This window comes from Anthonomus grandis, chromosome 10 (genome assembly GCF_022605725.1).
Source record: "Anthonomus grandis grandis chromosome 10, icAntGran1.3, whole genome shotgun sequence".
Taxonomy (NCBI): Eukaryota; Metazoa; Arthropoda; class Insecta; order Coleoptera; family Curculionidae; genus Anthonomus; species Anthonomus grandis.
The window spans coordinates 16000955-16017990 of record NC_065555.1 but is presented as its reverse complement, the minus strand read 5'-3'; the positions used below and the strand labels follow the sequence as shown (position 1 = coordinate 16017990).

General features: G+C 32.5%; 1 protein-coding gene across 3 annotated transcripts in view; it reads left to right on the top strand.

Moving 5' to 3' along the window:
- The window catches only part of LOC126741610 (glutamate dehydrogenase, mitochondrial), an 87370-nt gene that overhangs the window by 51021 nt on the left and 19313 nt on the right, over positions 1–17036 (top strand). For 2 of the 3 annotated variants that reach the window (XM_050448110.1, XM_050448109.1), the window contains exons 5-6: positions 3112–3316; positions 3386–3531. In XM_050448110.1, coding sequence (XP_050304067.1) covers positions 3112–3316; positions 3386–3531 — 351 coding nt within the window. Of the gene's footprint in view, positions 1–3111; positions 3317–3385; positions 3532–13352; positions 17014–17036 lie in introns of those variants that run through there. The other variant, XM_050448111.1, reaches the window with a different exon arrangement.

Here is a 17036-nt window from a genome sequence, read left to right as displayed (position 1 = left end):
ATGAAAGACACCCTTACAAAATCGCTTACGAAGGACCCTTGCTCTCTGAAAAACCATTTAAGACACTTCACTTAGACATTTTTCAGTTTTTAAATTGTCAGTTTCTAACAATAATAGATTCATTCTCGAAATATGCCCAAGCCTATTTTATAACTGATAAAAACGCCCTTACTATTTTAAGCAAACTACGTCATTACTTTTCACATCATAACACCCCCTTAAAAATCGTCACAGACCAGGGTAAGGAATTTCAAAATAATTTATTCAAAGAATTCTGTCAACTTTTCTGTATAGAAGTTCATTACACTACTCCAGGAAATTCTTCCTCCAACAGTCCTGTAGAAAGATTGCATTCCACACTTTTAGAAAAACTAAGAATTCTGAAGATGCAAAATCCCGATGAAACCCCTCAAAATCTCATGACTTCCGCAGTCTTAATCTACAATCAAAGTATTCACTCGACAACAGGTCACTCGCCCTTTTCCATATTATATGGCCCTTACGTAAACGAACCGAACATCGATAACGACCTAACCTTATTTGAGCAATATAATGACAGACGAAAAAAGGAGTTACTACCATTCCACGAACAAATTTATAAAACAGCTTACAACAAGCAAGCTACAAATACTCAAAAACAAAATAAAAACACAGAAAAACCTCCAGAAATACTCCCAGATGATACGGTATATAAGAAAACTACCCTTAGAAATAAAATGAACCCACAGTACGTACCCCTAAAAGTATCTCAAATAGACAAAAATAAAATAACAGGTACCGCTAAGAAAAAACCAATATCTACTCATCTTAGAAAAATCAAAAGACTTAGAAAAAAATCTATACCTTTTCAGCCACCTGATCCCGACCCTGATCCTGGCCCTACTCAATCAAACGAGCCCTTGCCAAGCACTTCAGGTGCACAAACTCCACAATAATGGATATTATATAGAAGAAGTTGCTCCCTCTTTAGTAATAAGTCAATATCATACTACATATATACCCTTTAATATAAGTAGCCTTAAGTATTCGTTATCCCAATTATTTACCAATTTATTAATTATGCAACCCTCTGTAAATAATCAAAATAGTATTTTAATTAAATCACAATTTTATTTGACTTCTAAAGCATTAAATGATACATATGACACTTTCGCAAAGTTAAATGTATTTGACGAAAATAACTTAAATATTATGCAGAATCGAAAAAAACGAGGTTTAATAAACTACCTAGGAAGTGGTATCAAGTTCATTACAGGAAACTTAGATAACAATGACCTAGAGGTTATTACCCAGAATTTGCAAATATTGAAATTTAATCAGCTTGAGTCTATGCACAAAATCAACGACCTTAGTTCATTCGCAGGAAATATAATGCAAGAGTTTAAAAATAATATTCACACGATTAACGAGAACTCGAAAAACATACGTAATGAAATTTCTAAATCAAATACCCAGTCTAATTTAATGTTAAATCTGCAAAGTCAATATATTCAGATTACCAACTTAAATCAATTTTTAGAAAAAATATTACGTATTTTATCTTTTGGACACCTAGAAACTTTAGATCTCGAAATTTTAACATTAAAACAAATCAATGAAATATGGCAATACTTGAAAGTTCACTATCCTAAAAATGCACTATGGCCAATTAAGCATTTATCGGAATTAACCTTAATCTGTAAAACCGGCCTTTTAATTTTAAATGAAATGGCAATTCTAGCAATTAAGATACCCATATTTGAACAAAATGTATGTAATTTAGAATTAGTTTATCCTGTGCCAAATAATGAATCAAAATTAATTATAAGTCCTAGTAAATACTATTGCAACGAACTATGGTATAGCCAATGCGAAGAAGTCAACTCACAATGGATCTGCTCTGGACCAATTGCCAATGGATGTATTTTACCCAAAAATTGTCAGTATGCCACTGTTCTAAACAATTTTAAGGTACATACCTTAACTTATAGAAATGCACTCCTATTTTGTACAAAAAGCCCTGAAACAATTTATGAAGATTGCTTCCAGTTTCAGAAGATTATACTCCAAGACTGCAACCTTATTCAAAGTCAATGTGACGTAATAATTAATCAACACAAATACTCATTAGCCATCAACAATATTTCAGTCATAATTCCAAAAATTATAAAAGTCCCAAACACCAATAATTCAATCAATCTAGAAATTAGACATCTTCAAGACCCTAAGAAAATCCAAGAAGATATCATCAAACCAATACATTTCCATGACCTAGCACAACATGTTCCAATGCACAATTATGTTCTTACGACAATATCAATCATTCTTTTATGCTGCTTAGCATTGATCATCTACCATTGGCAAAAACAAGGAAGAAAGAAGGCCATCCCTTTGAGAATCCTGCAGAGACTTGTCAACGAGGACGTTGACAGAACTGAGGGTGGAGGAGACATATCCTCAAACCACAATTAATTGTTTATATTACATTATAAAATGCTTAGCTTAGGACTATTTTTATATTTAAGAAATCGCTTGTAATTTATCGTTAGCATTAATATTGTGTCAAAGCCTCGGCTAATACCGTTGCTGTTCATATTTCTGTTCACCTAGTTTTAAGGCCCTTTTGTATCAATAAATGTTTTTTTAAAAGTCCGTTCGTCGATATCTGAATTTAACTCTCTATTATCTTAAAAATGATGCTTATTTTTTCAAACATTTATGAATGTAAAGGGTTACGCGAACAAACAAGAACAAGAGATAAAATTAACATAGCGTCTGAGTTCACTTTTCACATTGCACCACAATTTGCATCCCTTATTACGCAACGCATGAACTACACAGCTATAAAATATAGTTTTAATTATAATTTAGCTTCCCCTATAGGCTACATATTTATTATTCTATTAAGTAGAATTTACTTTAAACTTTTCGACCTTTAAAATGTAATTGTAGCGGGCCATATACTATTCATATCCATGGACTCTCGGCGGGCCGTTCTTTGCCTATCACTGTAGTAGAAAAATTTAAACTTTTGGCACCCTGCATTACAATTAAGACCCAGCTTTAAAAAAAGACAAATTTGTGTCTATTGTTCGATCTTTTTTTTAACTTATTTATTTTACTTTATCTCAGATTATCGCAGAAGCAGCTAACGGCCCCATAACCCCAGCCGCGGACAAGATTCTGATCAAAAACAACGTCTTGGTCATTCCAGATTTGTACGTAAACGCTGGAGGTGTGACCGTATCTTACTTCGAATGGCTTAAGAATATTAACCACGTCTCCTATGGCAGACTCACCTTCAAATACGAGAAAGATTCCAACTATCATCTGTTCCGTAAGTGATCATTTTTTGAAATCACAATTTTGATTATTCAAATATATTTTTTAAAATTCTTATTAATAGAATCGGTACAGGAATCCCTTGAGAGGCATTTCAACCAAAAAATTAACATTATTCCGTCTCAAGCGTTTACCAAGAGGATAGCCGGCGCTTCTGAAAAGGATATCGTGCATTCTGGGCTTAACTTTACTATGGAGAGATCTGCTAAGGTAAGGCACAAAATAAAACGATAAATATCCTAATTTTTATTGAAATAAAATTTTTGCTGAAGAAATTTTAATTATTATAAAAACTCAAATTTTCTAGTTAGTTATTCAGCAAAAGTTAACTTAAAGAATTTCTAGGAAATTTAGTGTTTTTAAAAGCAAATAAAAGACATAAAATACTTAAATACAACTATACCGGGTGACAGAGGAAAGAGGGAACACTTAATAACTTTTTCACTTTTTATTATAAACAAATGAAATTTGGTATATCGATAGAATAGTCATAAGGGCATCTTTTGACATATTCTGTTATTTTTTGTAACTTCCGGTTTAACAGGAAGTGACACAAATTTTTTTATTTTAAATGGGACAATTGGTATATTATTGCGTATTTTGGTAAACAATCAATTTTTTTAAAATTTGAAATAAGGTACATAAATGCATTTCAAATTTTAATTTTTATTCAGGTAATCACGGAAAAATAATATTCATTATGTATTATTACTTAACTCAGTTTTTCAGAAATTCAATCAGCAAACATTTCAAATATTAGTAAACACAATAATTCTTTGAAAAAACTGCGGCAAATTTATTTCGAATGACTAATAATAATTGAACTTGACAACATGTCATGTATTATGTCAATTGAGAAACAATTCAAGAACGCGTCAAAACGCAATCTCTTAGTCCAGTGGCGGCTCGTGAGATCTGAAAGTGGTGGTGCGCCAAGTAGAAGCATAAATTTTTTGGGTGCCACGCCCATTTTTTACTTAAAAAATGTGCAGTTACCATCACCCCCAGAAAAATGTATTTATGGCTGCTCAAAAAATATATTTTTTTTTAAATAAAAAAAAAATCCTTAAGAGAGGGCGTTAAAAAAGTTTTATTACAGTTTTATTACAAATTGCTTATTTTCTTTAATTTGCCTCAAATGATTTGTAAGCAGAAACTACCTACTTAATTTTACTTTTAATATCAGATATTAGCCTAAAAATATAAAAATCAGACAAAATTTACAATAGTTGGAAAATATGTATACAGGGTGTTTTTTAACCTATACGCATAAACTTGGGAAATTATTGCTAATGATAAATAATGACTAATAGTGAAAAAAAATTTAAGTAAAATATTTTTAGTTTCTGAGATAATTCTTTTTTTTTTCACAAAAATGTAAGAACTTTATCAGGTGGAATTTTGTTTTAAATTAAGAAGTAAACAAGTCCGGATGATATTTATTATGTTTAGTAGTACCTACTTTGCTATCAGTTGATACAGTTGTGGTCGTATTTTGTTTTTAATTAAAATTATGCCGCATAATTTTTTTTCAAATGAGGAACTAATGGACATGTTACTGGCATATGGGGAATCAAGACAAAACAGTGTGGCTGCAGCTAATCTTTATGCACAAAGGTTTCCTCATAGATATCATCCGTCGCGTGAAACTTTTTTGCTTGTGGTTCAGCGGGGTAGAGAAACTGGAAATTTGTGGCCGAGGCCAGGGACAAATGGTGGAACATGGTGGAGCCATTAGACCTAGGCGCATTTTAAATCTGGTGAATTTGATTTAAGATATCATCAAAAAGCATTCTGACATAAGCACTACAACAATTGCAACGCAATTTGGATTATCACCAGTCACAGTTTGGCGAATTTTAAGGCATGAATTACTGTATCCATTTCACGTCCAAAGGGTACAAGCTTTACTTCCAAGGGATCATGCGCCTCAAGTAAACTTTTGCAAGTGGTTGTTACATCAGCAGCAGTTAAACCCAAACTTTACCAGGAACATTTTAGCTACGGATGAAGCAATTTTCACACGCAATGGTATTCACAATTTTCGCAACACACATTTTTGGGCAGTTGAAAATCCGCATGCCATTCGGTGAACAAACTTTCAACAACGATTTTCAGTAAATGTGTGCGCTGGAATTGTAAACGGAATACTTATTGGCCCTTTCATTTTGGATAATCGTCTAACTGGTGCTCTTTACTTACAATTCTTGCGACAAAATTTGCCGGTACTCCTTGAAGAAGTCCCTTCTTCACATTAGGCAGAATTTGTGGTTTCTTCACGATGGTGCTCCACGACATTTTGCGCGACTAGTGCGACGGCATTTTGATCGAATGTGCCCCGAACGATGGATAGGCCGCGGTGGTCCAATTGGATGGCCTCCTCGATCACCCGACCTTAATCCGCTTGACTTTTATTTTTGGGGCCACCTAAAATCTCTGGTGTATGTAACCAAAGTTGACAATGAACAAGGATTAAGAAATCGGATATTTGCTGCCGCCGAGGAAATTCGACTACAACCTGGATTAGCTGCTGTCTGCAACTCTTGGATTAGGCGTGCTCAATTATGTATTGAAAGTCATGGAAATAACTTCGAACAGTTACTATAATAGTTAAATAAACATTTATTTTGGAGAATTTACGTTTTTTTTTAAATTTTAATTAATAAGTCGTTTATCTCCGTAACTAAAACTATTTTACTAAATTTTTTTTTCACTATTAGTCATTATTAGCCGTCAGCAATAATTTCCCAAGTTTATGCGTATAGGTTAAGAAACACTCTGTATTAAATTACCTTTATTAAATCAAAGTTTATATTGCCATGCCATTGCAAAGATTAGTTATCATCCAAAAAGTTTAATTTTTATGTTTCCAGTTCATATTAGATTAAAAAAAAATACTACAGGTATACTCTCTTTTATACATAATATATTCAATATACATATTTACAAAAGATTTACATATTTTTAATCTTTAAAGGCAAAGTCCATGCGCCTGTTTTTAAGTTTAATAAATATTTCCATAACTTTTTCATCGAAGTTTGGAATGTCATGTACAAACTCCCGATTAATTGACACCATTGCTAGGGCATTAAGCCTGTCGTTAGTCATCGAATTGTGGAGAAACGTTTTAAGTCTTTTAAGAGTGGAAAAGCACCGTTCAGATTCAGCAGTACTCATTGGAGTGGTGAGAATAATTTTAAGTAACTTGGCTACCCCTGAGAAAGTGGTTTCCAATTCGTTGTTTAAAATAAACTCTAACATGCACGACAGGCTTTCCATTTGAGAAAAATCACTTCTCGAATATATGACTTCTAATTCTGTTTTTAGTTCTTCTTTTGAGAGCATTGGATATTAAACGGTAACATTTTTAAAAAGTTCAATAGGAAAATTATTGTTAAATGCCATGTATGAAGTGTTCATGAGAAGGAAATTAGCTTCTAAATGTCCCCTGTATGAAAGTCTGTCTTTAATTTGGGTAACTATAATATCACATACCTCTTTAGAAATGACACTTTTTCTATCACTATCACCCAGTCTTCTACGTTTACCAGTATGATCACTATTCCATTCTTGTTCAATTAAATCAGTTTTACCCCATATGCTTTGTATAGAAGCCTCAAGGTGGGACATTGCTTTATGTAATTGAATACCATCTATATGTCTGGCTTGAAACTGATTGTATAGTATGTCTACATAAGGGAAAATTTTATGGAAAAAGGTCAACCAAAACATGAACTGTTGATCTTCCAGTGTGCGTGCTAAAGCGTTTGCTTCCCAGCTGGTTATTGTTTTTTCAGTTTTTTCGGCAATTTCCCGGAAACACAGTATTAAATTTTCCCTATTCTCATAAACGGTGTTTACGATTCTGGAATTAAAATTCCGTCGCGTTGGACAGACTCGTGGTAATCTAAGTTTTACCACTTGCTCTAGCATGTCACAGCGATTGGAAAAGTTTGAAAAAAATGCAGGGATGCCAGATAAATCGCTGAAATATATACGAACTTGTGCATTTTGGCTAGCAGCTTTCTGCATTATCAAGTTAAGCTGGTGGGCATAGCAATGTAGAAAATATGCAAATGGATATTTTTTTCGAATTTTTGCTTGAACGCCTCCGTGTGATCCTCTTATAACATTATTGCCATTTGGCAGTGATTGCTTATGTCTGTCGTCTCGTCACATTGAATTGACAAAAAATCTGCACTATCGATTTCTTTCAGTCACATGTTTTCTCTTCTGACACAGTCCAAAATGTCATTTTAAATTATTTTTGATGTTCCTTTAAAAACACTAGAATGTTCTAAATGTTCTTTTAAAATGTTCTCCAATTCAGCACTGTAATTTATCAGTTCTTTAAAAATACCACGGTTTGAGGAATCTTCTTTTTCGTCATGACCCCTAAGGGCCAATTCGCCACAGAATTTAACACAACTTATAAGTCTACTTAAAATATGGCTGTACTTCCTCACCATCTCGGTATGCTTAGCAATACTTAGGCGATAGGCAGAGCTTAACTGCTGAGCAATATTAGCCTTTCCAAGTAAAGCTAGTTCTGTACAGCATTGCAAGTGAAATTTCGACAATTCGTGTTTTTTAATTTTTTCTCGTAAGTGGTTTAAGTCTGTAACCCCTACTCGGCTCCAGCTCTTATCCATACCTGGATTATAAAATATTACGCACGGGAAACAAAATAGGGCATTCTTGACATTGCATCCACATATCCATTTATTTTTGGCATAGGTACTTGCGTGAAAATGCCTCACAAAAGACCGACCTTTCTTTTTTGAACAGGTTCGACCTAATTTTAAATCCGGAGTCGGCCTTCCTAACCGTTTAACTTGAATTTTAGTATTTAAATCGAATGACGGAAAGGTTTTTTCAATTAGATTTTGAACAGAATTTAAGTCCAATTGTTTTTCATTGGCACATCTAGAACTAGAAGCCATTTTTAAAATTTTACACAAACAACAAACACAAAAATAATAGTTTCCTTGGTATTAAAAAAAAAACAGTTTTCTAAATAATTAATAATAGCAACTAATATCAAAAACCCCATGCTAAATGCCAAAATTACTGATTTGGACATTTTTAATAGGCGTGTAAAAGATCTTGAACCGATTTTGATCGTTGAAGAAACTTTCAACGCATTCATGGCATCCTATTTTAAAATTTTAAAAATAGATTTTTTCTATAAATATAAAACAAAAAGTAGCAAATGTAGTACCATTATTCCCAAAATATTATTTCCTATCAAAATACATAATTATATACCAAGTGTCTCATTTAAAATAAGAAAATTAGTGTCACTTCCGGTTAAACAGGAAATGGTGGAAAACAACTGAATATGTCAAAAGATGCTCTTATACCCATTCCATCAATATACCAAATTTTCTTTGTTTATCTTGAAGAGTAAAATAGTTATTAAGTGTTCCCTTTTTCCTGGCTCACCCGGTATATATCAGACAACAAAATTTGCATTAGTTTTAGGACTAGACAAATTAGGATCTTTTTGCAATTTCTTGAAATAAATACAACCCTATGACATGCATATTTTCTATCTTAACGTTGACGAGGAACAAATAGTTTACAATTTTCAGTAACTAATTTACTAAAATAAAATTTTAAAGAACATATATTCCTGGAAAAAAAAAGGAAAAATATTGAATTGCGCTAGAGAGTTTGCAGCTTCTATCGGTTGCAAAAGGTTTAGTTATGGCAAAAAATCGGTGTCAAAAAATAATGAATAAATGAGAATGCATAATGTTATTTATATGGGGTAAAACATTTCTTAAAAATAATTAAATTTTAAATTAATTCCTAGCCGTTGTTCTGTGTGCTTTATTATTGAATACTCCGAATAGTATAGTTTCCTTGGCATTTAAAAATTGTTTAAACTTTGCTTTTGTTGGATAAATTAAATAATATAAATTGAATAAATATTTACAGTAATAGTCGGTACCTTGAAATATTCATTAAATTTGTTAAATCACAATTCTTTTTACCCATACCCTAAATTTTGACTTTTTCATTCTTTAAGCATTTAGTCGTTTCTTATTTGTTCCAAATTTTTCGAATATTCTTAAATGTTATTTCAGGTTTGTGAAGTTGTTTTAAATTTCTTATTAATATCGTAAACATTTCTGAGTCGTTGGGATATATCTTGTGTTTGTGTCCTTTAAAAGTAATTTCTTGGATCTCCAAAGGTATTAAGGATAAATTTTCATTTTTGCGTCTTCCAGGAAGTGAAAAATTAATTTTGTTAAACGTAAAATTCCTCTTTTACCCTAATTTCCCGTATTCGTGGTCTAAATAGAAAAATACTAGGTGGTGCAGAAATAATGCCATAATTTGATATAATATGTTTAATTTGTCGCGGTAAACGCGAGATGATTTTTAAAAAGCCCTATGGGAAGAAGTCTGATGCTATTAGATCTGGCGATCTGGATAGCCAGTTCACATCTCCAAAACGGGACTCACTCGACTTGGAAATTGGGGTCTCAAAGTCCTCATCGTTGGCCGAGCTGTGTGAGCGGTTGCTGGGTCCTGTTGGAACCAACAATGATCGAGTCCCAATGCAGCAAATCGCGGCAAAAAAAACTGGTTTAGCAACTGCCCAACCAGTTACGGTGATGCCATAAGCGTACTTTTTCACTGCAAATGCCGCACCGAACAGTCACTTTCAGGGGATGCATTGGTTCTTCGTACATTTGACGTGCCTTCTCTATGCTCCAGAAACGCAAATTTTGTTTGTTCACATAACCATATCTGTGCATCGTTTTCTCGTTGATATTTTTGAATTCTCTCTGACGTCATCGACAAGAGGCCGGCCACTTGTTGCGACATCTGTAGTGGACCTGGATATTCACGCTGCTTTAAAACAACAGACTGGAAATTTGTCAAATAAGCAGTAACAATAATTTAGTTGTGTATAGCTCCATCGCTTGGTGACAACAAATTTTCTATATATATCTACATCATTAATGTCAAAGTACAGTGACATTTGACGCCATCTACGAAGATTAAAATTATGACATTACTGTTGTGCCACCTGTTGTATGAACTACTTAAATATTACCTTCACAATAAATTTTCCAATTAAATCTTTACTTTTTTGTTTTACAGGTATTTAAGGTCGTTTTATATTTGCTCCCGACTTTTATATTAATTTTAAATGTTATTCAAGCCATTTGAGGTCGTTTTCAGCTTCTTGATACTTTAAACCATTTCTTCTGAGTCGTTGAGACACTTATTGCATTCTTGACATATTAAAAGTAATACTTCTTCCAGACTAATTTTTTTTGTAGTATTCAGTATTTTGCTAAACCTACATTACCTTTACAATAGATTTTCTCTAGTAGTTTCTCATTTGTTTCAGACTTTTTAAGTAATTCTCAATTCTGTTGTTTAAACCCCTTTATCAAGTACATTTTCTAGGTATTTAAAGAGGTTTCATATTTATTCTGGATTTTTAGATTCATTTTATTCCAGACAGTTGAAGTCTTTTTAAGCTTCTTCCATACGTCCATTTCAAACCATGTTGAACCAAGTTATTAGGACACTTGTGTTCTTGGTATTTAAAAGACTTTTGACCCAATTTTAATTTTATTCAAGGCTCAAAGTAAATAACTGAAAAAATTATCTATTAAGTACATATTCCAGAGTAGTTGCTTATTTGTTTCAGACCTTTTTAGTAATTCTCAGTTTTGTTCAAGGCGTTTGGAATAATTCTTATATCTATTTCAGGCATCTGGTGCAATTTGTTATATCTTCTGGATTATATCTTCTTGGCGTAAACCTTTTTCTACTGGGAATTTCTCTAAAAAGTTATTACCGATTTTTACTTCTGACAATGTTCCAACGTTCAGATTTTTGAGAGCTTTGATAATAGAGTGACTTAGATTGGTTTCTTGTAAAACTTTCCACAACTCCTTCACAGGGACTCTATCATAGGCATTCTGGAGATTTATGAACATAAAATGGGTTTCTTAATTGACGGCTGACATACAGACGACTCATGGCAATAGTTACAGAGATATACCTCTGTAGTTTGAACATTCCAGTTTCCTTCCTTTTTTATGGATGGACGATATATATGCCTTTTTCTATTCTGCAGGTGCAGGATTCCCATGTAGATATTGGTTGATGCAGCTAGTGAGTTGCTGAAACAGTTTTTCTGACCCACATTTGATTAGTTCAGCGGGAATTCCTCCTGGACCTGCAGCCCGACCGTTTTTCAAATTTCGTACTGCATTCTTGATTTGATTAATATTGACCATAATTGCATTCACCTCTACTATCACATGCATAGGTGTGTTCAACAAATATTTTTCTCTGTTTTCAATCAACAGCTCCAATAGTGATGGGTCGATTTCTTTGTTTGTATAATTTGGACATTTGCCTTATTTTTGGAGTCGGATTTTTAAGTTTTGCATGAATTTCCGGGATTCTGAGCACTTTTTTCCGACTATATAGGTGTTTATTTCCCTATACTTTTTGACCCACATATTATTCTGTGATATTTTTATAGTTCTTCTGGTTGTTCTTTTTGTATTGGTATAGTATTGGTCTCCTTCTTCCTGATGCTGGGTGCTCAACCATTTTTGATATAAAAATATTTTTTTCTTTCGATCTACTAATTCTTTAATCACATCGTTCCATCAGAGTTTCTTAGTACGCTTTGCAGTTTTTAGTTTGACTGCTTCTGCAGCTCTTTTTATACTGTTCGCTCTTTTGTCATATACTTTTTCTACAGGTTGTTGGTGTGATGTCATAAGAAGTTTCTCGAGATTGCTCAAGATTATTCCAGGCATTTCCTTCTTCCAGGATGGTAATTTCAAAAAAATCGTACAATATTTAGTGTTTTTTTTAACTTAAAATTACGCCTCATGTACTACATTTTCGAGAGATTTAGTCATTTCTTGTTTTTTGCACACTGATGAAATCTAAATGTTATTTCGAACCTTTGAAGTTGTTTTAATCTTCTTCTTGGCATCTCTTATATCTTCCAGGCTTTTGAAACTACTTTTTATTTTATTTCAGACATTTGTTGCAATAAATTCATACATTATTCAGGGTTTTATTAAACTTTAAATGTTCAACTTTTAAAATACTTTTCCAGAGTGATTTCTTATTTGTTCCAGACTTAGATAAACTTTTTCCTGATATTTGAGGCCATTTTTTTTTGGTTCATTGGTTAATTATATCTTTGGACTTTAAAGGTAATTCTTTAGATCTTCCAGACTTTTGGACTAATGTTCAATATTATTTTAGGGTTTTGGAATTATTTTTTATTTTATTCGAGGTATTTGATACCATGTTTTTAAATATTTTCCAGGGACTGTGCCAGTGAATATCAATACGAACATGTACAGAAAAATTCTTTTTTCTTTTGGTTTCTATTTAATAATTAATTTTTCAATTACTTAGTATTGATTTAGGGATTTTTACAAACTTTTTAAAAGGTATCGACTTTTACTGTATACATGAAATTAATGGGAGAATTCATTGCACTCCGAAAACATAAATTTAATAAAAACCATTAAAAAAAAATGGGAAAAAACTATAAAGTATTAAAATTAATTACACAATTTAAATATTAATACAAGCCAATGTCAACTATGCATGTGTTGTGCAAGCTTTGAGATTTTTAGAATTTTTTTTAGTAGTGTCGTTCTGTTTTTTTAGCACTAACAAATTACATTTTTGTTCAAATGATGTCTTGAAATGTTTTTTGAGAAAAATTACATTAAAATTACAAAATTATAAAATTTCTTGCAGAAGATTTGGTAAAAGTAGACATTAAATTAAGTAAATTTATTAAAATTAACTGGATTTTTTCAAAGAAATATTTAAGACGTTACTTGAACAGTAGATTAACTTATGTAATTTAACCTATTTTCTACAACTCATACCATAAAAAAACCACCACTACCATTTTTCAAAATTTTTATTACATTGGCTCTACAAAATCTAAAAGAAAAAAAAACATTATTTCCTTCCAAACAAATCGGCGAAAAACCAAATTTAATTTTTAGGCCATGCAAGCCACTGCCCAGATGTACGGTTTGGGACTGGACCTGCGGTCAGCGGCGTACATCAATTCGGTTCAAAAAATATTCCACACGACTAGCACAGCCGGTTTTGCTTATTAAAACCACCTTAAATACTAAATATAGGAAATGATTGTCGTCGATCTTTAAGTTTTACAACGACTTAACAGTGACAAATTCGTTCTTTGTTTTAACGAATCAACAGTATTTACCTTCAAAAATCTTCTCGAATTTATTTTAAAAAAATATTCAATTTTAATGGGTTTTAAAACAAGTCCGAATTTGTTACTGTATATTTACCGTTAAGCCCTAACTTGAATCCTAAAAGGTATTACTAAAGTTAACCATGTTATTCTTGATTTGTTAATTGTTTTATTGGCTTTTTACATTAGACATTAAAAAAAAAAATTGGACAATTTTACGGTAAGGTAAGAGTACCTATAGGTTTTATGCCGTTAGAAATTTGTATTTTTCAACCCAAAACGGTTACCTAAACCCTTAAAATATAAATGTTTTGTGCCAAACTACTCATAATTAACTCGTGAATTGATAAGTCTCGGAACTAACTACAAAAAAGTCATAATCTCCTTTAAGAGTGATTTTGTCATTTATTCTAACGCTCCTTTAATTTCTCGATTCCTTTATATGAGGATAAGCGTATTTTTCAGATCTGCGAATAGGTAAGAGTCCAAGTGTGGAAAACAAGCAGGGTGTTAAATTAAGGGGAAAAGTTAGATCTGTTTTCATTTAAATGTTATAAACTCCAGATTGAGTAATCCGAATTAAACAAGTTAGGTCTCGTTTAAAAGTGCCTTTCTTAATATACACTCTACAAACACCTCAAAAAAATCAATGCAAACTATTTGATATCTTTATTCAGATCATATCATTGAAGTGATCCCAAAGGATTTCAGATGATCTCCCAGCAAAAATCCGTGAAAAGAGGACGTGCTGGCATTCTTATGAGAGAGAGAAATGTCTCTATCCAGGCAGTTGAAGTCATTTTTATTAATTCTTCAAATCAGTTTATGCAATATTCCATAAACCTGAAAATCTTATTTACACCGGATTTACAAGAGACTACAGACAACGTATTGTCTCGGTGAAACATCACTTTTTTTCGCTTTATGTGTGGCCATTTGTCTGCAATTTCCGCTTTCAAGCGTTCCAATGCTTATGACGACAATGCTATCGACGCTTTTTCCTTTTCAAGGTATTCGAAGAATATGATTTCATCCCAAAATACGAAGCCCATAATTTTTTTAGCCGTATAGTAATGGGAGTTTTTGTTTCATTGTAAGTGAACCCGCAGCTATCAGTCAAAATGTCCTTTCTCATACGCAAATATTCATGCAAAATACCTCGATTACATGCTGATATTCATGCAAAATACTGATATTTATGCAAAATACCTAGATTCATGCAAGATATCTTCAGGAGTTCAGCGAAAATCGATTATAAAATTCATCTTGAAAAAATTTAACTTAAAATCATGTTTATCGGTTACACGTTCCGTCTACAAAAGCACATTTTTTTTAATGATCCTATAGATATCGACATTTCTTGTTCAACCTTTCTTTTCCTACCAACATTCCGTATTCTCTTTTTTTTTTGTCAATGGACATACACGTTTGGAAAAATCAGTTCTTCAGTGCGGCTGTTCTCCTTTGTAATGGGCCAATTAATAACCAGAGTTAAATCCAAACTAAACATCGACCTTAGCAAGCCCAGTCATTCTTTTTTCAACTTAATGCTTTGCCTATAGTTGTAGCTAAATAGCTCAATTCCTTCTTTTTCTTCTGGTACATGACCATTCAACGATCGATCGGCCATCATGTTGGCTATTATATTGAGAGGTATTGTTTTATTGAAAGCTTCTTAGAAAAATTGGACTATAGATTTCCCGTACCATTGCCTCTAATTCTTTAACCACGATTTCCTTCTTCCTGAACTACGCTTGCCTAAGATTTTTCTTTCTATAATAAGGTGAATAGCAAGTCAAACTCAGTTCCTACGTTGATCTAAATTACAACATTTTACCGAGCAAATAGATCAACATTTACATTTTTAGCGCTTAGGATGCAAATCTCTGTCCATGGACAATTTCACTAAGGCTTTTAATACCATTGAAAAGCAACGTCCTAAACATCCACAAAACATCGCTACAAGTCCAGATTAGCTAGACAAAGTGATTATTTGTAATTAATCATGGTTTTAAAAAAGAGCAATCCGTACATTGATAGAGCACCAGCTCGCCAAAGCAAAGCTAGGTCGACATTTGTTCATTAAAAGTTCTTATGAGCTTTTGGTGGGCGCAAGTTAAAACTAAAGGAGTCTGTTGTCAATTACGTTTTTGTTGCATATAGTATCGTCAGCATATACTTATAGAACAGATGTAATTGCTAAATTGAATTTATGATGTTTCCATATAGATATTTTATACTGTACTAAGAACGTTATTGCAGAGATTTATCTGCATGCAGAAAGAATGGCTCTCTTCCGTCCGATCGTTCCTCAGGAGTCAACGATCGTATCAAAGGTTTTTTTAAGGGCTAAGAATACAATCCAAGCCAACCCAACGTTTCTCGAATATACTTATGCGAGATGCGACTGATATTGTGCTCTAGTTTTGTTTAAAATCATATTGCCCAGAAGCTTTTAATATTTTTGACATGTTGAAAAGGTTATTGGTTGATAACTTCTAGGCTGTCACGCCCTTTTTCATAGAATTGGAGTTGATCTAACTGCAAAAGATAAATGAACTAGTGTAATTAGAATTCAGATTAGCCATCACTCCCTGTCACCAGTTGCCATTTAAATATCTTCTATTTCTTCTAAATATCTTTTCTATTTCTCTTGATAGAGATTTTCCCTTTCTTAAGCCTTACCTTATTTGCTTATGATACTAGTTTCTCCTTTAATGAAATTTTAGGTGATAACCATGAAACAGCCTCATAACACCATCAACATCACTATCATACCACCGGCAAATTATTGTTTTCAATGTTTTTATAGTCCGGATAACAATTTTCAAGTCATTACTGAGCCATTTCTTCACTGAACTGTAAAATAAAACTTCAAGACGTATCATTGATAGGTTCGTACTGTCTGAAAATCATATAAATTTGACAATAATAGCACCATGAATTAGTTGATACCGAGACTTTTGATTCACGTTTTTTAGTCTTCCAGTGCCTTATTTATGCGAAAACGTCATTCATGTTTTGTTCATTACTTATAATCTTTTTTTAATTATATTTTATGGGTTTAGCTAAAAAAACAATTGGAGACATATCAGCGGACAATGTTGCATTTTAATGTAGCTTCTTTTAATATTGTACCAACATTGCTGATACAGAAGTCAATGTGACATTGTTTCGTTAATATCGTAGGTAGCTTTTATACTCTGTAGCTTTAGTCAACAAACCAATATTCCATAGAAACAAATTACTGCATTTAGTATTATTTGAGCTGAATACACATCTAACTCCATACATTCCCGTTGCAATAGTAGATACATATTTATTTCCTGTTATGTTTGTAGTTAATTTTAAATTTACATATGTTTTTCTTCGCATAAGTACAAACATCAAACATTGTAATTTGTAAAATTGGACAATAAAATAAATGATCGTCTAAAGTGGAATTTAGAACTTTTACTGTACTGGA